The sequence below is a fragment of the Rhinolophus ferrumequinum genome, chromosome 12, assembly GCF_004115265.2.
Source record: "Rhinolophus ferrumequinum isolate MPI-CBG mRhiFer1 chromosome 12, mRhiFer1_v1.p, whole genome shotgun sequence".
Taxonomy (NCBI): Eukaryota; Metazoa; Chordata; class Mammalia; order Chiroptera; family Rhinolophidae; genus Rhinolophus; species Rhinolophus ferrumequinum.
The window spans coordinates 73,041,655-73,066,717 of record NC_046295.1 but is presented as its reverse complement, the minus strand read 5'-3'; the positions used below and the strand labels follow the sequence as shown (position 1 = coordinate 73,066,717).

Here is a 25,063-nt window from a genome sequence, read left to right as displayed (position 1 = left end):
ATGGAAGCAAAACCACATAATCATCTCAATTGATGCAGAAAAGGCATTTGATAGAATACAACCCCTTTTTATAAGATTTCTCAGAAAACTAGTTATAGAGGGATAATTCCTCAACATAATAAAGGTATTTGTGTAAAACCCACAGCTAATAATACTCAATAGTTTAGCTTCCCCTCTAAGATCACAAACAAGTCAAGGATGCCTACTTTCATTGCTGCTATTCAACCGTGTACTGGAAGTTCTAGCCAGAGCTGTCAAAAAAAGAAAAGAAATAAAAGGCATCCAAATTAGAAAGGAAGAGGTGAAACTATTTCTGTTCAAAGACAACATGATTATTAAAATAGAAAATCCCAAAGAATCCACAAGAAAGCTACTCAAGCTAATAAACAAATCCAGCAATGTTGCGAAAGTACAAGACCAACACACAAAAATCAGTTGTTTCTACACACTACCAATGAACAGTATGAAAAGGAAATTAAGAAAGCAATTCCATTGACAATGGTATCAAAAAGAATTAAATACCCTGAAAACTAGAAAACCTTGCTGAAAGAAATTAACAAAAACCTAAATACATGGAAGACATTCTGTTCACGGACAGGAAGCCTTAAAAGTAAGGTTATCTATACTACCCAAAGTGATCTACAGATTCAACACCATCTCTATCAAAATTACAATGGCCTTTTTCTCCGAAATGTAAAAGCTGATCCTCAAATGCATATGGAATTTCAAAGCGCCCCAAATAGCCAAAACAATCTTGAAAAATAATAAAGTTGGAGGACTCGGTACTTCAAAATTTACTAAAAAGCGACAGTAATTAAAACATTATGGTACTAGCCTAAGGGCAGACATATCGTGCAAATTTAGAGAATAAAGAGTCCAGAAATAAATCCTCACATAGTTGATTTTCAACATTGGTACCAAGACCATTCAATGGGGGAAAGGACAGTCTTTTCAACAAATAGTGCTGGGAAAACGCCATACACATGCACAAGAATGAAGTTAGGTATAGCAGTGGTGACAGTTACTCACTTTGAATGTACTTAATGCCACGGCACTTCACACTTAACAATAATTAAAATGATAAATATTGTGTGCGTTCTATCACAATACGAACGCCCCCTCCAGCCCAAGTAGGGAGAACCCAGTGAGCAATTGGATTGAAAAGTAGGAAAAGGATTCTAGAATATTAAAGTTTTCTGGCCGGCAGACCTGCGTGGACAATGAGGTTCACCAATAAAAGGACCACAGGAGTTAAGAAGCAGCAGTTCTGCCGCTGAACTTGAGATATTTAAAAGGTACGTTTACGCTGGGACAATCAATTGGAGATGTCTTCTAGGCTGTAGGCCCTGGAGCTCATAAAAGCTGTCAGGGCTGGCGAGTGAAATTTGTGGATGGTTAGCACTCTGTAGGTAACGGAGGCCACGAGATGCAAAAGATCCCCAGGAAACACCAAAATCCAAAAGCAGGAGGGGTAAACCTTCTTTTGCTGTCAGGGCCCCAAAGAGGTGAGTCCACATCCCTTGGCGGGAGGGACTCACCAAGGCTTAAGTGCGGAAGCGCCCTTCAAGTCCATGCAGGCAGCAGACCGTCGAGCCCCGGCTCCAGAGAAGCCGCTGAGAAACTAGAGCCTCAGACGTTAAGGAGCCGCAGCACCTCAGCTCGCTGGAGCAGTCGCTTGCAGCAGGAGACCCGGGCACTCTGTCTGCATCCCGCCCACTGAGCGGAAAGCCCCTCTCGCGGCCCCTTCGTCCTCCGAGCCTTCCGATTGGCGGACAGGACTATAGGACCTGGAAGTTGTCTCTGTCCGGCGAGGGCTGCCCTTCCGGTTCCGTTGGGTCCCCCTTTGGCTCGGGTTCCCTGCCCCTCCCCCTTTCCGGAGCCCCGAGGGGCCGGAGCTCCTGGTGGTGCCGGATCCTGACGGCGGCCTTCCCCTGGGTCTGTAAGTGCGGAGGCGGCCGGAGCACCGGGCAGGGGTACAGGGTCTCTCAAGATGGAGCCCCCTTGGGGCCTTGGATTGGCCAGGACCTGCACTGGGATGGGGGCCGAGGGGCTGGCCTAGGCCTGGGTGGGGGGGGGGACTTTTAAGGAGCCCTTGGCCCAGCCCACGCCGCGCCCCGCCCCTTTCCCTTCCCTGGTCTGGAGTGGGGAGCTTAAGGATGCACCAGGGACCTCCTCCTGGGACCCCAGCCGAAGGCCCAGCAGTTGGCGTGGACGCCGGGCTCTGGCAGATTGTAGGACGTGCCAGAGCTAAGGCCCTGGCAAGGCCTCAGTGTCAGCCCGCGAGAATCTCTATGAGGTTACCCTTTTGCCGGGGTTTCCCGCAAATCGGCTACTGGCTACAGCACTTTTTATATTACTGGCGCTGTGCCAGGCACTGGGGATTCGTAAAATATCGTTCCAATTTTCAGGGTCAAGTTTGGGAGCGAGATATAAACAAATAAGTGCTCCTATGATATGTGTATCAGTATATATTTATGAGCTGGCCAAAGGTCCGTTGCTGGGAAAGCTGAAGAAAGAAAGTGATGCCTGAATTATACTTCTTGGAGAGGATAAGGTGGAGAAGAGCTTTTTCAGGCAGACGGAACAGTTGCAAGTATGTTTAGGAATGACTGAGAACAACTTGTGTGAGAAGAGGAGGAAATGGGGGGAGGGGGAGCTTTTGTGCATAGAAGAGATAAGAGACTGCCAACCTAGACCGAGGTTCAGAGAGTGAAAGGTTCAACCCTGAAAGAGATGATTAGTTTTTGAAAAGTTTTGAGCAGGAGACTGATATGGTCAGATTTGCACCGTAGAAAGCCGTGTTCTGGAGGTCAGCCTATAGAATGGGAATTTCTTTAAACTGATTCTGGACTTTTTTAGCCAAAGTCTAGGTACTCTTATTGGAGCTTCTTTTGAAGGAGTTGTGAGATCTGCCTAGTGAGAGGTAATGAAGTCCTCAAATGTAGTTATAACAGTATTGTTGGAAAGAAGGCAAGTTTGCTGTAGTGAATGGTGTCAAGACTCTAATAAATTGAGTGTTGAGGGTGAAAGATACTAAAGTTGATTCCTAGGTTTTAGGCCTTGATGTTGGCAGAACAGTGATGCCGCTATCAGCAATAAAACAAATTTATTTGTAAATATGTTGCATTAAAGGTCTAATGGAACAGTCCAGTACAGAGTTGGAAGTGCACATCTACAGCTCAGCCTAAATGTTGTGACTAGAGCTAAAAGTTTGAGTCATCAGCATAGAGGTGGAAGGAAACCTTGGGAATGGTTGGCATCAGGAAGGGATTACTGAGAAAGAAGGGAATAATTTGGAGAAATGGTTGCATTTGTGAAGCAGAAAGAGGAATTGAAGCTAGTAGTAGTTGCTATAGTAGCAAAAACAGACGTTGGGGATAAAATATAAAAGTGCAGAGTTCCATCAACCAAGAAGAACCTGAAATCAAGAAAAGAGAATTTTGAGAACTGTCCACTGGTACAATTCATGCAGCTAGTATTGGGAGAAATGGGAAAAAAATGATTGCATTTCCTTATTAAGAGACCATTAGTGATCTTTTAAAAAGCAATTTTGGTAGAGTGACGAGGTGATGATATATGAAATAACAGAAACCTCAACTGGTTTTTAAATGAGAATGAGAAAAGACCACATATGCAGAATTTCATGGAGAAAACTGACAGGCTTTATTTGTTTATTTACTTAACAAATGCTTGTAGAGTACATTTCAGGCAGTGTTCTAAGCTATTTTAAAATGAACATAATTTTTAAATGTAATTTACTTTAACGTTAATTTAATTTCCCATAACAACTCTGTGAAGTAATATTACTATTTGACAGATGGGAAAACTGAAGTACAGAGTGGTTAAGTAACTTCCCCAAGGTCAACGCAGCTAGTAAGTGGTGGAGCAGGTTTTTCATTCTAGAAAATATAGCTCCAGAATCCATGGTTTTACACCACTGCATTAAGCAGTGACTAAATATCGGAGTCAAAGGAGTGGAAAATATTTAAACAAAGGTAGGCTCATTGATTAAAAAGGGAGAGGCTTGGAAGGAGATCCAGATTAAAAAGAAGGTAAGTAATGGACTTATGTTTGTAATATATTTGTTTTTTATTTATTTCCTCTGTCTTAGGTCCTCTAACAATCTGTGCCATTTTAGGTTAGTTTCTTTCACAATTAGGTCAATTTATGTGATACTTTCATCTATCACTATCTATAATCAGGTGTCCTTTTCAACTTTAGACCATATCCAGCTAGCTAATGGATTGTCCCCTTGATGTCATGCCAGCTCCTCTGACTACACATTTTCAGACCAAACCGGTTATCATCCATCTCCTCTAATATTCCCTAGCTTACGGAATGACACTCTCAAAGACATCCAGTTACTCAAACCAAATATCTTGGAGTCATCTTGACTTTTCCTTTCTTGTTCCTCACCTTAGTCATCAAGTCCATCAGTTCTTTGAAGTATCTTTCAAATCTGTTTCTTCTCTCCAGCCATTTTATTGTTGTCTCTATTCAGGCCCTCATCATTTCTGTCTTGATCTGTTAGAGTAATAGCATACTAACAGGTTTCCTTGCCTCCACATCCACTGTTCTAAGGCCATTCTCCATAAATTTTTATTTTTGACGTATTGAGTTTTAGACAGGGCACGAGCTTAGACACCATGCATTTCAAGAGATAGAATAATAAATAGCCTAGGGCAGGTAACTTGGGATAGTTTGAATTGAGGTTAAGTTTGGTGAAGGTTGGCCGTGAAGATGGGGATTTAGGAATTTTTAAGTTAGAGAAGGTAAGAAAACATTGAGAAACCAGACAGGTTTCCTGAGGCAGTAAGACTTGAAAAAATACAGGAAAAAAAAAATCAAGGACTAAGCTGTGAAGGAAGTACTCACCATTACACAATTTAGTCACTCCTTGAGGAAAAGACCAGCAAAAGAATGGTGGAAAATTGAGGCCAGTAGTTAAGTAATTTGCCCACATCTGTACAACAAACAGTTTGAAAAGAATGAACTAGATCTATATTTGTTCAACATATATCGCTCTCAAAAACAATAAATGAAAAAATGCAAAACAATATGTATAGTTTATGTATAAGAAACAATTTTATTTTACATTTTCTGTGGCTAGGCATATAGAAATATTTTTTAAATGGTGGGAGAGAGAGTCATGAAAGAGCACGCTTAGAACAAACTGTACCGGGCAAAAGGTAGTTGGGAAAGGGTACTTTCACTTTATGTATAATGTTCAAAAATTTTCCAGGAAGGATATATTTCTGTATATATAGTACTTATAGTACTACATATATAATGAGTAAAAACAAAAGAGTGAAAATGTGGAGAATGTAGTATTACACAAGTTACCCGGAAGAAGAAAAGGATTGAGGTTTATGGAGAGAAAAGTTATAGTATATATTACAACCTCTTTGAAAATGATGTGTGATGGTAATGAAAGACAAAGATTTCCAGGTAGTTGTGAGTGCTAAGTTGAAAGACTCGCTAATAGAAATTGGTCAGTATTCAGATTGAATCAGTAACCTAGGGAATAGATTATAAGGGCCAGAACTATGGCAATGATAGTAAGAATAGAGAGAGAATTTGGAAATCATTCTGAGGAAAGAACCAACAGAATGTGGTGACCAAATCTCTTCTACCTGATCAGTTCTTTATTTTTTTTTGGTACTAGAAGCTCTGCTCTGATCTAGAATTATGTGAGTGATTTTTATGAACATCATCAATAATTACTACTAACTATACTTAGAAGTTAACTGCAGTTGAGGATTCTGAAAATCAAATACATTCATCATTTTAATTCTGTTTTATTTGCAAATGGCATTAAGTCTACAAAGATAAACACACAAAAGATGGAAAAATAACAAAGTTAAAATAGGTAAGAAAGGAAGATAAAACAAGAATAAGGGAATAAAATGGGATCAGGAATATGACTAACACATCAATGGCTGACTATTAAAACGCCTCTAGGCTTGACACAGGTTTGGCTAAGTTGTACTTTTTGTTTTTAAACATAAACCTTTTATTGAACTAAATGCACAAAAGCTTATCAATCTTAAGTGTACGGCTGAATGGATATGAGGAGGGAAATCTGAATAGCTCCACAGTTAACATTATCCATAAGATAAAACTTAAGCTAGCAGAGTTGTTTGACACATGGATTTTGGCATCACAAAGCTGGGCACAAGTTCGAGCTCTAACCCGTAACACTTTCTACCTCTCTTAAGTTGAGCAAGTTGTTTCTGTTCTCCAAGCTTGAGTTTCCTCATATGCAAGGTGGGGATGATGATAATACCTCCCTCATAGGGATTTTAAGGATTAAGTGGGTCAGTTTAGGTGAAGCACTTAGTACTACCTGCTACATAGCAAGGCTTCAGTAAAGATTAGCTCTCATTTCTCTACTTTTTAAGTAAAATTAAGACAGTTCATAAGAAACGATTATTTCTCTTTATTTTGTCATTTTTTTTAATGTAAAAGAAAAATAAAGTTTAAAATTTGGTTTTATATTGTCAAAAACTATTTTAGACATAAACCGTAGGAAGAAATTTTCCCCAGGGCACTCAAAAGACAATATGATAATAAAGAGCATAATAATTACTAATTATTAAATTAGTAATCATGTCTTATGGAACATTAAAAGTCATTGTGCTGATTTTTGTTGAATGAGCTGTGTCAAAAGGAACATTTGTTCTTGTTCTCAAATATTTAACCGTCTACTGGAAAGATAAACTAGTGACAGGAGACAATTAAGGGATAAACTTGGGGCCTGGAAATAAGAGTTTACCAAAGAGAGGCAATAGAACGAGCTGACACATATTATGGAAAACTTCTTAAACAGAATAAATTTTCCTCACATTCTTGGACGACAGCACACCAGTCAATGCAAGCACTTTCCTGGGATGCCTGTTTGGCTCCTCATGGTGGTAAGTTTCTTGAGGTTGATGGACAGGAAGTAAATGAAACTGTATTCCAGCTCCTCATCTTTGGAGCTTCAAGAAACGGTTATCCCTGAATATTGTGCATACTGTCACACTGTAGATGGAAGCTGTGCTCACTTCTGGGTGTGAGTGGGGAAACACTGACCCAAGGGAAGTTGTAGGAAAAGCTCTAAAATAGAATGCCCCTTTTGTTTGGCCACTTGAAACAATAGTCATTTTTACAATTCTGGTTATAAATTGGGACACTTCCCAGAATGAATATATTAAACTACTGTAATTGCTAAAACCAAGCAGTGATACAGTTTTGCTGCTTTCTTTACTGATACATTCCCTGTATCACCTAGATTTTTTCCTTGTTATTTAGTGTTCACCATCTTTTTTGTGATGCATCATTGGCTTCTCTCCATCCCTCCTCTCTTATCTTTATAGCGATGGTTCATTATCTGTACATTCAGAATGCCATGCAAGGGAAGAGCTTATTAATTTAGGTATGTATATTTTTGTTAATATACCTGTGCTACACCAGTTCTCCTTCCTAAATTTCACCTTGCTTTCGATGACAGTTTCATTCAGCTGAACTCCTAAGTTTAGAACCTTTTACACATTCCTTTTTCTCATTTTCTGTATCTAGTAAGTTACCAAGTTCTTTGAAATATCTTTTGTCATTTTTCCTTGTTCCTTATTCCCATTTTCATTCCTTCCTAGGCTCTCATGGCCTCAGACCTGTCATGCTCCTGCAGACACTGAGCTGGTCTTCCTAACAGCAATTCTTCTTTCTCACCACTGTCAAACAAATCCTATAAGTTCAACAAACGCAAACTGAGCACTGCCGTGTGTTTAGTACAATATTAGGTGGCAGGAATACACGGCAGTTTGAACTTAAGAGGGTTTGGTCAGTTATTTGGCTGCAGTAAGTAGAATTTGAAGCAAAAGGAAAGTGTGTTTTGCATTAGAAGATGGAGGCTCCCAACAGCCCATTGAATAGGATGGAGATGTTTCCCTCTAATGCCATGAAGATTGCAGTTTGCAGGGGAAGGAACAAGTATTTAATAAAGTATTTTAAGTGTTCTGATAGAAGTATTATGCTATGGGTCCAGTAGATACAACTGTTCTAGTCTAAGGGTCAGGGGAGGGCCTATCAGAGGAAATAAAGGAGTCAGAATTGGCGAGGAGTAGTGTTCTAGACTAAAGAAATACCTGTGCTAGGGCTTAGAATTGGTAGAGTGCTATCATGCACCAGGCATGAGCCGGATAAGTAAGACCTGGAATCTGCCTTCAGGAGCTGGTGTTCTAGGAACCTTTATAAGTCAATGTCATCAAAGATAAAATTATAAAGATTGGGTTTCAGGGTCCAGATGTGGCCAGGAGCAGCTGTTTGTCTCATGATTATCAACTACAAAGCTGATGAATACACAAAATTTAAGGTGAATTTATTGATGCACTGAGATTGTAGAGCTATTTCTCTAGGGTAGACCTGATACGCCTACAAACCTTAGGCAAGACTGGTATATAGACAGAGAGGGCCAGTTTATTATTTTTACAATGGCTGGTGGACTGGAATGGCTATGCTGGAGTGGCTAATTTACCATGCTGGAATGGCTAATTTATCTTTTCCTTTAGAGAGAACCACAGGAAGCCAAGTTATCAGAAAATCATTTGGAGACTATGGAATCAGAACATAGGGACTTTCTCCAAAGGAATTGCTGTGTAAAGGGACAAATATGCAGAGTTTTGGAAAAGACACCTTCTCTGTGGTTGAATGGGTTATGCCATGTTTACCTTAATTATCATTGGGTTTACTTAATGAGTTTATACTCAAGAGGTTAGTCTTCATCCACGAGACAATGGGAAGTCACAGAAGGATTTTAGGCAGGGGTTGGATATAATCAGATGTGTGATTTTGAAAGATGAAATGTGATGTACAGGTTGCATTAGAGGGAACAGAAGCTGGAAGCCAAGGAACATTTACGAATCAGTTCTAGTCCAGTTAATGAGTAATGATGGATAAATAGAGATAAAGAAAGAACAGAATCTGGTAAGGATTAATTAGATCCACCTTCTTCCTGCTCAGATTCCCACCAAGTGGCTCATCTGGTTTTTCTACATCAAATGTTTTCAGTTACTTTCTATATCAAGAAATGTTTCTGGGGAGTTTAGATTTGTCCAAAATGCACAGGATAAAGACCTGTACCTTTGACACTGTCTAAACATGATCCCTTTAGGTCTGTCACTTCCATTTTTATCACAGAAATACTTGCATGATTAAGTATTAAGAGGGTTTAACCCAGGAGGAGGGCAAACAATGTTACTGCAGTTCTTTAAAATACAAAGCAAAGAGTGTTTTGTCTTTGAAGAAGCAAGTTCACAGTATCCTGCAAAAGAAAATAGCTACTTTGTAATTACTTGTTGGAATGTTTTGGTTTGTTTTTGAAACCTGATACAATTCTCATTTGGGAAGCAAAAAAAAAAAAAAAAAAAGTTCTTGGAGTAACTCAAGCACTGTTCTTGTATTGAGTATCTTAGAAAGCTGAATGAATGCCAGGCTATTTACACTGATACAAGTCCACTCCTTAGGTGCAATTGACCCTTGATGTTGGCAAGGAGTAATTTTTAACAGCCTTTGAAAGCTGCTTCCTCTTTCAAGGAAAATTTCATTTGGATACACACAAAGAGATATGACAACACAAAATTGGTTTTGGAAGGAAAATCCAGGTTTCTTAATTGTTTGAATTTTCTTAAATTCATCCTTTTTACATTTCTGTTCTTTAGGTCTGCCAAAATGTCTGAAAGATCAGATCTCCTTCACTTCAAGTTTGAAAATTATGGAGATTCAATGTTACAAAAAATGAACAAATTAAGAGAAGAGAATAAATTTTGTGATGTTACAGTTCTCATAGATGATATTGAGGTACAGGGGCATAAAATTGTGTTTGCTGCAGGTTCCCCCTTCTTAAGAGACCAATTTTTACTGAATGATTCCGGAGAGGTGAAAATCTCCATATTGCAGAGTTCCGAAGTGGGGAGACAATTGCTCTTATCCTGTTATAGTGGTGTGCTGGAATTCCCTGAGATGGAACTGGTAAATTACTTGACTGCTGCGAGTTTTCTACAGATGAGCCACATTGTAGAACGGTGCACACAGGCCTTGTGGAAGTTTATAAAGCCAAAACAACCAATGGATAGTAAAGAGGGATGTGAACCGCAGAGTGCTTCTCCCCAGTCCAAAGAACAGCAGGGAGATGACAGAGGCTCCCCAAAGCAGGACTCACCTTGTATTCATCCATCTGAAGACAGTATGGATATGGAGGACAGTGATATTCAGATTGTTAAGGTAGAGTCTATTGGGGATGTATCCGAGGTTAGAAGTAAAAAAGATCAGAACCAGTTTGTTTCTTCTGAACCCACTGCTTTACATTCATCAGAGCCCCAGCACTCCCTGATAAATTCAACTGTGGAAAACAGAGTAAGTGAAATAGAACAAAACCACCTCCACAATTATGCCCTCTCTTACACAGGCAGTGATAACATCATCATGGCCTCCAAAGATGTCTTTGGGCCCAATATTCGAGGTGTAGACAAAGGCCTACAGTGGCATCACCAATGCCCAAAGTGTACCAGGGTGTTTCGTCACCTGGAGAACTACGCCAACCATTTAAAAATGCACAAACTCTTTATGTGTCTACTCTGCGGCAAGACTTTTACTCAGAAAGGCAACCTTCATCGACACATGCGTGTGCATGCCGGCATTAAACCTTTCCAGTGTAAGATCTGTGGGAAAACCTTTTCTCAGAAGTGTTCCTTACAGGATCATCTTAACCTTCACAGTGGAGATAAGCCCCATAAGTGTAACTATTGTGACATGGTTTTTGCACATAAGCCAGTTTTGAGGAAACACCTTAAACAGCTGCATGGCAAAAACAGCTTTGATAATGCCAATGAAAGAAATGTGCAAGACCTCACAGTGGATTTTGATTCTTTTGCATGTACAACAGTCACAGACTCTAAAGGGTGTCAGCCACAGCCTGATGCAACACAGGTCCTGGATGCAGGTAAACTGGCCCAAGCTGTCCTGAACCTAAGGAATGATAGTACTTGTGTGAATTGAGTAGGGGCTTTATGCTCACAACTAGAACTGACTGAAAACGTGGCAATAGTCTGAGTCTTTTTAGGAGTGAATTTGCTAGTTTGACTTCTCCAAAGCCTCTGTGCAGGTGGTAGGGGTGAATCAAAGCACTAACAGACCAGGCAACTTACCACTCGGAGTGGTCTTGCCTTCCTTTTGCCCTCTCCCATTTTCTGTTTTGAATTATTTATCTTGTGACATCTGTTTGCCTTTCCCAAGGAGTATTCCATTTGTCTACCTAACATTGACTTACTTATGTTTTAGACTGACACCATTTGAGGCTTCTCAGTGAAGGTACCAACAAGTTAGTAACATCACCTGCACTCCATTAATGGATGCTATGCTAAGAGAAGTGAATAACATTTTTCTTTGGCAGAAAATAGGCTGAGATACAAGGTGATATTGCTGTTGGCCTGAATATGTGATAGAACTTCTGGTTGCCTAACGATAATTCATCTATATGTATGATGAATGAATGAATTTGCTTCCTTCCATTTGTACTTTTCTTGGAGCTGGCTATAAAGAAGTATTTTGGGTTGTTCTGTACTCTTTTCAACAGTATTATAGCTCTACTTCATGTTGATGAATTGTTCACGTAGACCAGAGTGCAGTCTTCTCAGCAACACCTGCAGACATTGTTAGGAATCACCAGGAGCATAATCAACAAAGGATAGAAGTACAGCTGTACAACAGTACGTACATGGGAGACTTCCCCCAAAGAAGCCAAATGCTTATAATTCACGTGTCACTTATTTGTTGATGCTTTTGAAGTCAGGATGGCTCCAGGTGTACTTACAATATTCTCTCTAAAAGGGCGCTATTTGGGAGTCACTCTCTGCCCTGTTTTAGAGGTTGACCATCAGAAAGGTGTTTTGTCCACTCTGAAGGTGTTTGCCTTCAGAGTTTTGTCCAGTGTACAAATAGTCTGAATTCTCATTTTCCTATGTATCTTAATTTCCAAAATAGATGGAAACAGTGGATCACAGAGGAACAATCAGGTTTTTGCATTCAGAATTCCTGTAAAGGTACACAGTCTCACCTTGCCTTGTTTGGTAGATGGCTAATACAAAGTTGATCTTCCAATATGGAAAAACAAAATAACTGTTTTTCCTAAAGCACGTTATATATAGTTCAGAAACAACTTGAGTCTTACTAGTTTCTGACCCATGAGGTAGATTTAGGTAATAGGAGTGTTAGAGTCCTTAGAGAATCTTAAGAGATCATTTACTCCACTTCTTTTTAAATTGGGGTATCCAAAGCCCAAAGAGGTGGCCTGGCCAAGGTTGGCCAAAGTAGATAAGTAATTAAATGTGAGCTAATGTTACCTCACTATCTCTTGGCTTAAAAAGATTTAGTACATGATCAAGAATATATTAGCAAAAAGCTCACTTTGTGAATCCCTGTTGACTTTCTGAGACAGCCTGGATTTTGCAAACAAAATATGACAGATGGATTTATTTTTGTTAGTTAATTATTTTTTGGTGAGAATGAACATTCTTCCCAGGAAAGTGACTGATTTGCTGGGTGTTGGTTACGGAGGGAAAGAAAAGTAAGAATAAATGTGATAAGGATCCAAATTTGCAACAGATTTTGTCTGGAAACAGTGTTTAGTTTTCACCGGGATTTTCTGTTTTTATTTTTGAGCTGAGAGTGCATGTACAGATAAACCAAAAATTAAGATTAACTTGAGTAGTCAGAGGAAATTCTTATTGTTATAATTTGATGCATTTACATGTGAATCTGATTTGAGGTATAATTTCTTTTATTAAAAGATTTAAAATGAAGAATAAAATTGAGTGATAAGACTAATAGGTACCTTATGCCTAAAGTCACTCATTATATAATCTAATGATACTGCCTAGCATTCTGATTTTTATATGATCCAGCCAAAGAGTACCAATTCTATGCAATAGTGAGACACTAACATGTTAGCCAGCATTTTCTCTGAACATCACTTCATCACAGAAATTTCAATTTGGAGTGCTTCCTTTGCTTGCATTCGTGTCCTGTTTTGTTACTGGTTTGAAGACTAAAAGGCGTAGGTTCAAAATAAGATTGGTCTCTTTGGTTGGAGACTATTACTGGGTTCATTCAGTCATTCGAGAAATATTTATTGAGCACCAACTGTTGCCAGGCACTATGCTAGATACTGAGGATATGAAGGTAAGATTGCTGTGGTCCCTGCCCTCACAGAGCTTAGTCTCATGTGGTCTTAGGAAGATAAGGTGTTGATTTGATTTTATACTAGGAATAATAAAGGAAACTGCCTTGCTTTCTTTGATCACTTAAAATCAGCATCTTCATGGTTTTGTATCAATAAAAGTTATAGTTCTCACCTTTTGTAACTGCAAACCACTGAAGTGATTTACAGCCTCCTCCATTTCTTGGCTGGAGAGGTGTCCTGTTTCTGTGAGACATTTTCTTAATTTTGATGGGACTTGACTTTTCTCCTTTGTTATACGTTTCATAAATTGTATTGCAAAATCGTCAAGTTATTGGTATAAAATACGTTTTATAGGGGAAGATGACTTTCCAAACTAGTCATATTCTTACAAAGATTTTTAAAAACCTTAGTTATTCAGCATTTGTATTGTATGGATCCCCAGGATAACTAAAAAGGAGAGAACATTCTCTTTACCATAGTTTGTTTAAAAAAATTACTGTCACTGTTATTTATTTATTATTTAATTTTAAAGACAAACTCCAAACTGAAGTGGCTCTGAGGTAAATCAGATGTGGTTTTAATTTGTTTTAGTTTCTTTATTAGATCTATAAGTGGAAGGTGACCAGTGTCATTACTTCTAAAATATTGTCCTAAACAAACAATCCAGAACATTTTATTTCAGCTGGTGAATAGCTGTTCTAAATCTGTTGTATGTTAGACATACTATGACCTACCTCGTCACTTATTATGGGGAAGTTTCCTTAATAAAAGTGTGACAATTAAAGCTCTGGTATGAGTGGTTTGTTTTCTCTCTCCCCTCCTTTCCTTTTCAGTTGCTTGAATTTGAATACAGGACTGCTTTCTTCATGCCTATTCAAAACACATATTAATGAAACATGCTGAGTTTGGCTGAAGAAGCAAATCTGGGTTAACCAGAAATTGTTACTAGGGTCAGTTACTTCCAGGAGAACCTGTTGACTTGGACGGTAGAACAACTGCTTTTAAGAATTGGTTCAGATATGCCTTCATTTGGCAAATACTTAAAGCCTACTAAGTGCTAGACTTCGGGAATGCAAAGATCAGTAAGGCACTGCCCTAAATACTTATGCCTAGATGAGACACAGATTTCAATACAGGAATGATAATTGCAGTAATGAAGGCAGCCAAAGGGTTGACAGCCCAATTGGGAGCCAGCTAATTCAGGGGCAGTTCTGGATGGCGTCAGGGATGAGATTTCGAAGGATAAATGGTAGGAGGGATTTGGTATATGGGGGGAAACAGGCCAACAGTTTACATGGAAGGCCTGGGTTTGCCCTGAAACGCGGGGGAAAGGGGTGGTATGAGAAGGAAGCGATAGGTTGAGTGGTGAAGAGAGATCCAGAGGTTGGGTCCAGATCCTGATGGGGCATTAGGTGATCCATACGGCAGTCTCCTTTGCCACCTTTAAACTGTACATGGCCCAGTAAGGAGAAGAGCCGGCACACAATCCGGGAGGGCCCCCAGTGGTCCCGGCGCAGGGTAGTCTGATAGAGCTCTGTACCCCAACTTCACAACCCGTCTGAGATTGGGAGGTTGGGGAGAACTCACGAAGAGGAATGGCTCACGTGCCGAAACTGAGGCTGGAGAGATGGGATTTGCCGGAATTCGGGCGCATTTTTGTCATTCCAGGACCGAGGGGACTAAGGAAGGGAGAAAGTCTCAGGATGTCCTTCCGGGACGCCCAGCCTGCCCCCCTGAGGACTAGAGCTAGTTGACACCGGATGTGTTTCCTCCCAGGCTAAGTCCACCTTCCGGCCTGGGCTGCCGCTGCCGCGGAAACCTCGGCTCTGGTGTTCTGAGTGGGTGAGTGAGCGCGAGGGAGACTCGGGCAAGCGGGGAAGTCTGAGGTGGAGGAGGGCAGCAGGGCGCAGCCCGGGAGTTGCTAGACTCGTGCTGCAAACACCTGGCCGACGGGGTCTTGGTCCTGGCCACTTTGGCGCGGTAAGACCTGTGGCAAGCTGGCGGATCATCCAGGCCACCAGGGGTCCGGAATCAGCTCCTACTCTGGGGGGGCGGGGGGGGGGGTCTCCTGTGGTCGCTGCAGCCGCCAGGCACCATTTCGTGGTGCCCTGGAAGCAAACGAGTCTTCTGGGGGAGACAGGAGGAAGAGTCACAGAAGTCCTATTTGGGCCTTACAGGAGCCAAATCACGAGCTGGAGGAATGAACTGGAACAGCGAGCGTAACATGTGCATTTGGGTCTTCTTTTCTGGGCAATGGTGAAAATCTGGATATCGAAGGAGCCATAAAGGTGCTTAGGGCCACATCACGAAGGATCTCGTATTTACTAAGAAGTTTAGGCCGTCTGGATGTAGGAGAGCAATGAAAGATTGAAAGCAGAAGAGGGGGGGAAGGAAAAGTTTTAAAAGATGTTCATTCTGGTAGAACTCAGGAGGGTAGTTTGATTGGAGAGTGTGGTATCAAGGAGATCTGTTGGAAGACATTGCAAGCAGTGGTCGAGGTGAACAGAACTGGGACCTGAAGTAGTGATGGGGAGTAGGATGTTTGGAGATTACACTAAGGTTTCTAGTTTGGGAAACTGTTAAATCCATTTAGTAGTGGGCATCAACGGTGTCCTTGACCACAAGGCACATAAATTTAGCCAAGGAAAAAAACAGAGAAATTTAAGTGCAATTCAGTGTAATACGTGCTGTAACAAAAATACGAAATACGCCACAAGGTCGTAGAGAAATGCATTTTAATTTTCTGGGTTTTGACATGGTGGCATAGGGATTCACTCTTAGCACCCAGATCAGAATTAGAGTCTTTTACCCAACTCAGGTTTGGGATTCGTATGTTTGTTTTTACTCTCACAGTGTAGGAAAGCATTCCCTATCCTAACAGTAATGTTTGGGTTTTATTTTCTGTAGATTGTGACCATGGCTGCTGAGTCTGACGTTCTGCACTTCCAGTTTGAACAGCAAGGAGATGTAGTCTTGCAGAAAATGAATCTCTTGAGACAGCAGAATTTATTTTGTGATGTGTCCATTTATATTAATGACACCGAGTTCCAGGGACACAAAGTGATTTTAGCTGCTTGCTCTACTTTCATGAGAGATCAGTTTTTACTCACACAGTCAAAACATATCAGAATCACCATCTTGCAGAGTGCAGAAGTTGGGAGAAAATTGTTGCTCTCTTGCTATACTGGAGCACTTGAAGTGAAAAGGAAAGAGCTTTTGAAATACTTGACTGCTGCTAGTTACCTTCAGATGGTTCACATTGTGGAAAAGTGCACAGAAGCTTTGTCCAAGTATCTAGAAATTGATCTTTCGATGAAAAACAACAATCAGCATACCGACCTGTGTCAATCCTCTGACCCAGATGTTAAGAATGAAGAAGAAAATTCAGATAAAGACTGTGAGATAATTGAAATTTCGGAAGATAGTCCCGTAAACGTAGATTTCCACGTTAAAGAAGAAAGCAGTGCTTTACAGTCTACAGTAGAGAGTTTGACATCGGAGAGAAAGGAAATGAAGTCACCAGAGCTGTCTTCAGTAGATATAGGTTTTAAAGACAATGAAATTTGCATCCTCCATGTGGAATCTATCAGCACCGCTGCTGTAGAAAATGGGCAGTTTTCACAGCCTTGTACCTCTTCCAAAGCCAGCATGTATTTCTCGGAAACACAGCATTCACTGATCAATTCCACAGTTGAGAGCAGAGTGGCCGAAGTTCCTGGAAATCAAGATCAGGGCTTGTTTTCTGGGAATACTGAAGGAAGTCAGAGTACAGCGAATGAGATTCAGAATGTGGAGGACGGTTATTCACTGAGGCATCAGTGCCCCAGGTGTCCACGTGGATTTCTTCATGTTGACAACTATCTGCGCCACCTTAAGATGCATAAATTATTCTTGTGCTTGCAATGTGGGAAAACATTTACACAGAAGAAAAATCTCAACCGGCACATTCGGGGGCACATGGGCATAAGGCCCTTTCAGTGTACTGTGTGCTTGAAGACATTTACTGCTAAAAGCACGCTACAGGACCACTTGAACATACACAGTGGGGATCGGCCGTACAAATGCCACTGTTGTGACATGGATTTCAAGCACAAATCTGCCCTCAAAAAACACTTAACCTCTGTCCATGGCCAGAGCAGTGGTGAAAAACTACCCAGGCATGATCTGAAAAGGCAAAATCTGTTATAATTAGAATCACACCTTGCTATGTAAGCCTTATATCATTCTGTTAGGCAAGCCTTTCTATTAAATATGCAGCATTTATAATATTGCATTTGCCCACCATCTTTGGGTCTTATTTTTGGTCGGCTTACATATTATTCTTTCTGAACTTCTACCAGTTCCAAAGTGTGGGAGACATGATAAAGCTAGTGGGATACCATCTGGTTTCATACATTATATGTAAGTCCCAGTGGTATACCTAGAGAAGTACTGTTCTTCTCTTAAATATTCTTGATTCTAGTGACAGAGGATCCAGCAGTATTTCCAGATTGTGATTTTGAGTCTAGATAATTGATATAAGTGTAATGGAAAGAGAAAATAAATTTTAAAACGCCATTATTCATTATTAGTCATCTTAAGGACTAGTGAGTTTTTTTAAATTTTTAAACCAACTGCTATTGGATTGTAAACTAAACACCAAGGTACCTAGTGTTTTAAACTATAAAGGAACACAATTCAAATTTACTTGGGAGTAGCAGAATTCCCTTATACATGGTCTGATATTCCTTAAAATATTATTTCCATGATTTGTTAATATACATATTTTATAAATGATTAATTGGGCCCAGGTGTCTTGATTTTATTTTATGCAGTTGTGTTTAGTAATTTTGTGGCTAATAAAATTATACCATTGGCTTGAAGCTCTAAATAATTAGAAATCCCAACTTTACCAAAGATATTTTTAGTCTTTCTAAAATTTATTTCATTTCATTTTTTAGTTAACCTATAAAGTTAAATTGACGGTTGTCAATTTTGTACCTATATAATAGAAATGGTGTGTTCAAAACACTTGTAGCAGACATCTCTGAGATCTTCACATGGAGGAAACACTTCCCATATCTAGCTGCTTCTCACTGTTTCCTTTCTTGAACAGTGATGCCTGCTGCTAAATGATTTGTTTTTGGTATACCGTTTTACAAATTTTAACACATGTATAGATTTGTGTAACCACTGCAGTCAGGATACAGAACATTCCATCACCCCCCCCAAAACTCCCTATACTGCCCCTTTGTAGTCAGTTCCTCCTAAATCTAAACCCCGGCAACAGTTCTCTATTGCTATAATTTTGCCTTTCCTGGAATGTCATAAATGGAATATTATGGTATGTTTCCTTCTGAGACGGTTTTTTCACCTAGCATCATGCCTTTGAGATTTATCCATGTGTGTATCAATAGTTCATTCCTTTTTTATTTTAAATTGTCAATCTATATTTTCTTGCTGTCACTAGATGAACAGTTTAAACATGGGTAACTATTAGTGTTCTCTTAATTATTACTACTAACTTTTCATTAACATTAATGCAATTTTTACTTACTATGTGTTGACAAAAATCTTAACCATCTCTAGAGTTTGATGCTATATTTCCAGAAGTGTGCCAAAAGCAAAACCATGACTATATGGTTATTTTACTGGGAGTGATATTTCAGATTGTATTATGGGCCTTTGGCTCTCTAATATCTTTGTCTACATATAACACAAAACATTTTTGTTGTCATAACACATTAAAATACATTGCAGGGCAAATCATACTCTCTAAAACACAGGAACTACTTTTAGTAAAGCAGCCTGACTGGATGCATCTTAGTTTCAAGATGTTCCATTCCTCTTCTACTCACCTCAGCTTTATGTAGAATTTCTGCTATATTTAGTTTCTATTGAAGCCCTACCATATTTTAATATGTAATATACTTTGTACCATTTATAAGGATTTTGTGATGAGTCACATGTTGATTGTTATAAATGTTAATTATCCTTTCTGTGATAGTTTTGTGAAAAAATATATTCTCCATAGAACTTTAACTCTGGGAGAGACTTTAAAGAATCGAGCTCTCATGTTTGGTAAGAAAACTGACTTCATGTCCCCAGGTCACCAGTTAGTGACATTGGACAGGTCACCTCTTCTTGAGTTTTTCCTAAATTTATGTGTAAAGTAATAATTTTGATCTTGATAATTTGTAAGATCATTTTCAGGTTTAAAATTCTGTGATTTTATTTTTAAATCTTCCTGAGTTCCTAAGAACAGAGAAGGGAAAGCAAGAGAGGAGAGTTTGGTGTCTTTATGAATGTTTCTTTTTGCATTGGAAACAATTTTTCCAAAGTAGTGTTTTTCTGCCACTGGAGAACATGTTAGTGTAGCGCTTAATTTTCTTTATCATTTGACCTATGATTGGGCATTTGTAGGCATGAAAACATTTTCTTTTCAGAAATAGTTTGTGATTAAAATACTTTTCTTATTTTTGCTTCCTAGGGTAAAATTTTGTGGGGCTGAGGGGTGGGTCAATGAATAGTAGTAATCTGTTTCTTTAGGAATTGTTACCAACTCTTTTTGATGTTCAAAAAGAATTATGGTTGAATTATGTTTAAGTTTTATGTGTGCCTTGTAAGATTCTTGTGAAATTTTTTGTAAGCACTTTGAGATTTTTTGCTTGGGGGAAGGGGTGTTTTGTGAAAGTTGATGGTTGTTATTTATTATTATTTATTCTTGTTCAGTTAGCACAAAGTGATCTCAAAACATTCCTAGGAGAGTGTTTGCATGATGTGTTTAACAATTTCAGGAAAGTGGAATCTTTTTAAAAATGCAGGTATGGCAAAGTAAAGTGTTGAATTTATTCATTTAAAATACTCACTTTTAGTTGTTTGTGTTTCTGATATGATGGGAGGAAATGCAATACGATATTTGAGTTCAGCCTCATGATTTACAGCATTTATGTATATAAAAGATCTTGAAAGGTAGTTGTTAACTTTGGTGTAAGAAAATCCTTTCCCCTTTTCCTTGGATGTAACTATCCTATATGTTTACATAAGAAATAATAAACTGGAGATGGGAATGGAGAGTTTTGTGTTTTGTTTACATCTGAGAATTTTAAAGAAGGAAACTATTTCCCCTGGCTATTCATTTAATCATTCAACAAATATTTACAGAGTCATTACAATATATATACCTATACTAGAAGTTAGGTATACAAACAAATAAATACCCCTGCTCTCCTGAAACTTAAATTCTAGTGGAGGGAGACAAACAGTAAGCAAATAAGTAAAATTAATGTATGTCAGATTTTGGAAATGGAGAAAATAAAGCAGAGTTCCAGGGAAGGGAAAATGGGATTGTGATTTTAAATATAGTGGTCAAGCCACCTTTAAAAAATCTCATTAAGGGCCAGCCCGGTGGCTCAGGCAGTTAGACCTCCATGCTCCTAACTCTGAAGGCCGCTAGTTTGATTCCCACATGGGCCAGTGGGCTCTCAACCACAAGGTTGCCAAGTTCAATTCCTCAAGTCCAGCAAGGGATGGTGGGCAGCGCCCCCAGCAACTAAGATTGAACACGGCACCTTGAGCTGAGCTGCCTCCCGGATGGCTCAGTTGGTTGGAGCACGGGCTCTCAATCACAAGGTTGCCAGTTCGATTCCTCGACTCCCTCAAGGGATGGTGGGCTCCGCCCCCTGCAACTAGGAAGTGCCAACTAGACCTGGAGCTGAGCTGTGCCCTCCACAACTAAGACTGAAAGGACAACAACTTGAAGCTGAACGGCACCCTCCACAACTAAGATTGAAAGGACAACAACTTGACTTGGAAAAAAGGCCTGGAAGTATTTCACTGTTCCCCAATAAAGTTCTGTTCCTTTTCCCCAATAAAATCTTAAAAAAAAAATCTCAGATTATCATATACAACTATACAGTAGAATGGAAAACACAGCCACCATTATCTAGTTGAATGGAAAACTGAACTAAATTATTGAGAACCTTTCTCTAGAATTGGCATAAAGAGAAGAGAATGAGAAGAATAAAAATGTGTAGGAGAAAAATCTTTGATGTGGCCAGTGAATTTTTTTTGAAATACTGATGTTTTTCTGTCTCCCGTACAGTAATAACAATGTTTTTAAAGCTCATTAATAGTTTTAAAAACTTTTCCATATGTCTTCTAATTCGTGGTGGGTTTACCTGCATAGATGCCTTCTTTGGACATCAAGTTTCACATTGGAAAGTGCCTTGAGTTTAATTACAATTCATGGCCATTTTCTTCATCTATGGTTTTCAGTTTCTCATCAGGAACAAAGTACATAGGATTAGTTTGATGAGTAAATGAAATATAAATAAAACTGAGAACAGTAAAAATGAAATTTTTATTACCCAATAGAGGACCTGGCACATATGTAGTCCATAAATATTAATTCCCTTAACCCTATTCCCAGTCTATTTCTTCATCTATAAAAAGGAATAATTTCTACCTTAAAATTTACTGGAAAAATATCCTTCAACAAATATTTTAGTTAGTAATGCCAGAATTTGTGCTTGAAATTTTATCCCTGCCAGCTTCTGAGGAGCTCACAGTTTACTCTTTAATAAAGAGAGGTGTGTGTTATACTGCCTGCCAAACAAATGCTCGTTTTAACAGCGATATTGCTTGGCGCATATGTAGGATTAAAGGATGGGTCAGCATTTCATTATAGGAGAGTGAGTAGAATGTTAATACAGGTGTATCCGACTATGCTAAATGGATGCCATGCTTTTCATATGGGGAGTCAGACACTGGCTCAAACCAGTGTCCAGGAGGTTAGCTCAAGGCGCAGATGAACGTGCAGGGAGTTTCCCATCCACCCTTTCGGCTCGCCTAGGCTTCCTAACAGTACCTCCCACAGTTCTCCGGGTCTCCCCAGTCACGTGATAGGGGTGGTACGACTCGACCAGAGGGAAGCTGATGCGCAGTCCAGGTGGCAGGGGCCACTAGACTTCCCTTCCACCTCCCCAATTCCCGGTCTTGCGTGGTCTCGCGAGAAGTGGGGAGTATCTTCTCGCGAGAGCTAGGTCAGGATCCCTCCTGGTCCGCCTCCGTGGTGAGGAGGAGGAGGAGGGAAGAGGAGGAGGAGGAGGCGGTGGGAGGAGGAGGAGGCCCCGTCGCGGCCTTCGCCGCCGCCAACGGGGCTGTCCCTGTAGCTCCCGATGGAGTTTGAGGTCGTGAAACCGCCGCCGAGCTCTGCCCCGGCGAGACGAGGCGCCTCCGTCGCCGAGCCGCGCCGTCGCGGGGCTCCCGGGAGTGGCCCTTAGCGAGTCCGCCTGGGCCCCCTCAGGTAGGGCGGGGGCGGGCACGATGCGGCTCGGGCCCCAGCCCGGGTCCCTGGTCCCCGGCGGTCGGGCGGGAGACCGGTCTCAGTCCGGGGCCTGTGCGCTGTCGTTGACGGTGCCCCGAGGGTTGGGAACTGGGGGCCGCACCTGACACCCGGACCGGGTCGGGAGAACAGGGCCTGAAAAGGAGGCCCCTCGCCCTAGTAGGGCTTTTTCAATACAGAGGCCTGGCGCAAATGGCCACCTCCCTTCGACACCGGCCGAAGGATCTCCTCTGACCCCTAAGGAATCCACCCAAGCAAAGGCCAGGCTTCTCTTCCCTTTTCTACACCAGTTAGTAAGAGGCTGGTGGAAGAGGTCGTGGAAACGAAGTCGTCTCCAAGCTTTTCGTCTTTCTGCCCTGGGGCTTTCCGAGATCCTAATACAGGGATGGTGGAGGCGATCTAAGTGGTAAATAGGGACCCCGGCCAAACAATGCCCTGAGAGGGCTTAACCTCCTGGGAGGGAGATGGCTGGGCCAGCGTCGTTGCACAGTGGATGTGACGGAGCACTGGCATGAAACACGGCCAGGGAATTTGCTGTCGCTTTCTTCTTTCCTTCTTTCATTTTTCCTTCTTGGGGAAGCCTCTTAAGGGGAGACTCTTCCACCATCTTAGAAGAATGGTAGAAAGCATCTTTGTTTCTCTGTCCTTAGCTTTCAGGAAGGGAGAAGATGAGGGTAGCTGTCATTTCCATCTTTCGAATCAGCGAGAGTTTTAAGATACCGGCAAATAGAACATTGACACCAAAATAGTCTCAAGTAATCACCGACCTAAAGTAGATCTAATCTCGTGATTCCCAACCTGTTTTTTTTTTAAATAACCACCTACGTTCCCTTTTAATTCTTACTCTTTATTTACTCAGGCAGGCCCCTTCTTTGTAATTCCCACTCTTCTCCCACCCCCTATGATTACAATGAATTTGGATCCCAAATAAAGTGCTTAAGTAATCTTTTCCATTTTCATATTAGTCAAACTTTTAAGTTCCAATAGGAAGTTTTGATTAACCTGAGAAAGCTAGTATTGTTACACCAAATTGATATAATTTCCCCAAAGCAAAGCAACAAATGTTTTAGTTAGCCTATGCAGCCTTTTTGTAGTTAAATACACAAATTTAGTTAAGGTTTCTTGAAACATTAAGAAGAGTTCATGGAGTCTCCCATTATTACCTTCTTTTATCTGTCTAAAGAACTACACCACTGTTCTAACGCAACATCCCTTTTCTATGTTGTTTACTTCTACTTCAGTTCTTGAAGAAATAGAGACCATCATATCCTGTCAAAGACCATTTGCCATTTTTGTTGATTTGGAAATTTATATTTTCCAAATTTTAGAGCTTGGAAAATTATTAGAACAAAAAAATTTTAAACATATATTCTAGACATGTTTAGAAAAAGCAGATGTTATAATTCACCTGGCTCCTATTCTTTGAGGATTTAATTGTAGTCCTGTTCATTGGTGGAGCCTTTGAGTTATTCCTGATCTGCTTTTACTGTTGTGTTAACCTGACATGTAAGACTTATTTCCTTTGTTCATATGTTTTCATTAATACACTTTCTGCTTTGGTAATTTACTGTCTCTTTCAGTTTGAAAAAGTCAAAAATTCTATTTTTGGAGGGGGAAGCATTTTTCTTTACACAGAATTTTATATTCAAAAATAGAACTTACACGTATGCAATATATAAGAATGCTAAACATATAACAAGGTCTTACAATAAGTAGTTGCTTATTGTTTTGGTTGTACTGGTTTGAAGTTTCACTTTCTAGTGATGGAAAAAGGAAGCGTGTGGTAAAATAAAGCTAGCTGAAAATTACAAATAATGTGCACCCAGTTGCATAAATGTTGTAAGTTACATCTTTATGATCCTCAGCGTTTTCTAATTTTATGAAAACCGTAAGTGTAGGTATGACTTTCACCTCAAATTCTTAATAAAAGTAAGTTTTGAGTATTACTTTATAATTTTAAAGAGAGTTGCATTGTTCAGTACTAGCCAATAGCCACACGTGGCAATTGAGCACTTGAAATGTGGCGAGTGTTAATTGAGATGTGCAGTAAGTGTAAAATACACACCAGATTTTGAAGACTTAATACAAAAACAAAAAGAATTTAAAATAGCTCAATAATTTTTTACATTGATTACATGTTGAAGTGATACTTTGGATACATTAGTTTAAATAAAATGTACTATTAAAATTAATTTCCCTTTTTTACTATGACTGCTAGAAAATTTTAAATTACTTGAGGCTTGCATTATATTTCTATTGAACAGTGCTGTTCTAGAGTATCTCTTCCAAGAAATAAATTATCTGAATTAAAAGTAGACATCTGAAAACCAAAAATTTCCTGATAGAGTATCCTCTTAAAATCAGAATACGCAAAACACTTTGGTAAAATGAAGAATAAATTTATCCAGTAGCCATTATTTGATAGAAGTTCTGTCTCAAAAATAAGTAATTTTCAAGTCTAATCATCACTAAAGAAGCAAAACTTTATTGGTTATGTTAATTAACATAGAAAATTATTTCAT

At 39.8% G+C, this 25,063-nt stretch overlaps 3 protein-coding genes across 7 annotated transcripts in view; all 3 read left to right on the top strand.

Annotated features, from left to right (window-relative positions):
* The first annotated feature begins 1,830 nt into the window (after positions 1-1,830).
* Positions 1,831-13,997, top strand: ZBTB26 (zinc finger and BTB domain containing 26). 2 transcript variants are annotated; one of them, XM_033122993.1, is made up of 2 exons: positions 1,831-1,939; positions 9,699-13,997. In XM_033122993.1, the coding sequence occupies exon 2, from the start codon at positions 9,709-9,711 to the stop codon at positions 11,032-11,034; it is 1,326 nt and encodes a 441-aa protein (XP_032978884.1). In that variant the 5' UTR covers positions 1,831-1,939; positions 9,699-9,708; the 3' UTR covers positions 11,035-13,997. The 2 variants fall into 2 exon arrangements, with proteins under 2 accessions (XP_032978884.1, XP_032978883.1); XM_033122992.1 differs by lacking the exon at positions 1,831-1,939 and adding an exon at positions 1,989-2,593.
* On the top strand, positions 1,838-20,259 carry ZBTB6 (zinc finger and BTB domain containing 6). 3 transcript variants are annotated; one of them, XM_033122994.1, is made up of 3 exons: positions 1,838-1,939; positions 14,885-15,058; positions 16,124-20,259. In XM_033122994.1, exon 3 carries the CDS (start codon positions 16,133-16,135, stop codon positions 17,402-17,404), a length of 1,272 nt encoding a protein of 423 aa, XP_032978885.1. In that variant the 5' UTR covers positions 1,838-1,939; positions 14,885-15,058; positions 16,124-16,132; the 3' UTR covers positions 17,405-20,259. The 3 variants fall into 3 exon arrangements, with proteins under 3 accessions (XP_032978885.1, XP_032978887.1, XP_032978886.1); XM_033122996.1 differs by lacking the exon at positions 14,885-15,058 and having other exon boundaries at positions 1,859-1,939; XM_033122995.1 differs by lacking the exons at positions 1,838-1,939; positions 14,885-15,058 and adding an exon at positions 15,065-15,196.
* Positions 20,260-22,246: 1,987 nt separating this feature from the next.
* The window catches only part of RC3H2 (ring finger and CCCH-type domains 2), a 42,006-nt gene continuing 39,189 nt past the window's right edge, over positions 22,247-25,063 (top strand). For both annotated transcript variants that reach the window (XM_033122767.1, XM_033122768.1), the window contains exon 1: positions 22,247-22,502. The gene's annotated coding sequence lies outside the window, so the exon portion shown is untranslated. The remainder of the gene's footprint in view (positions 22,503-25,063) is intronic.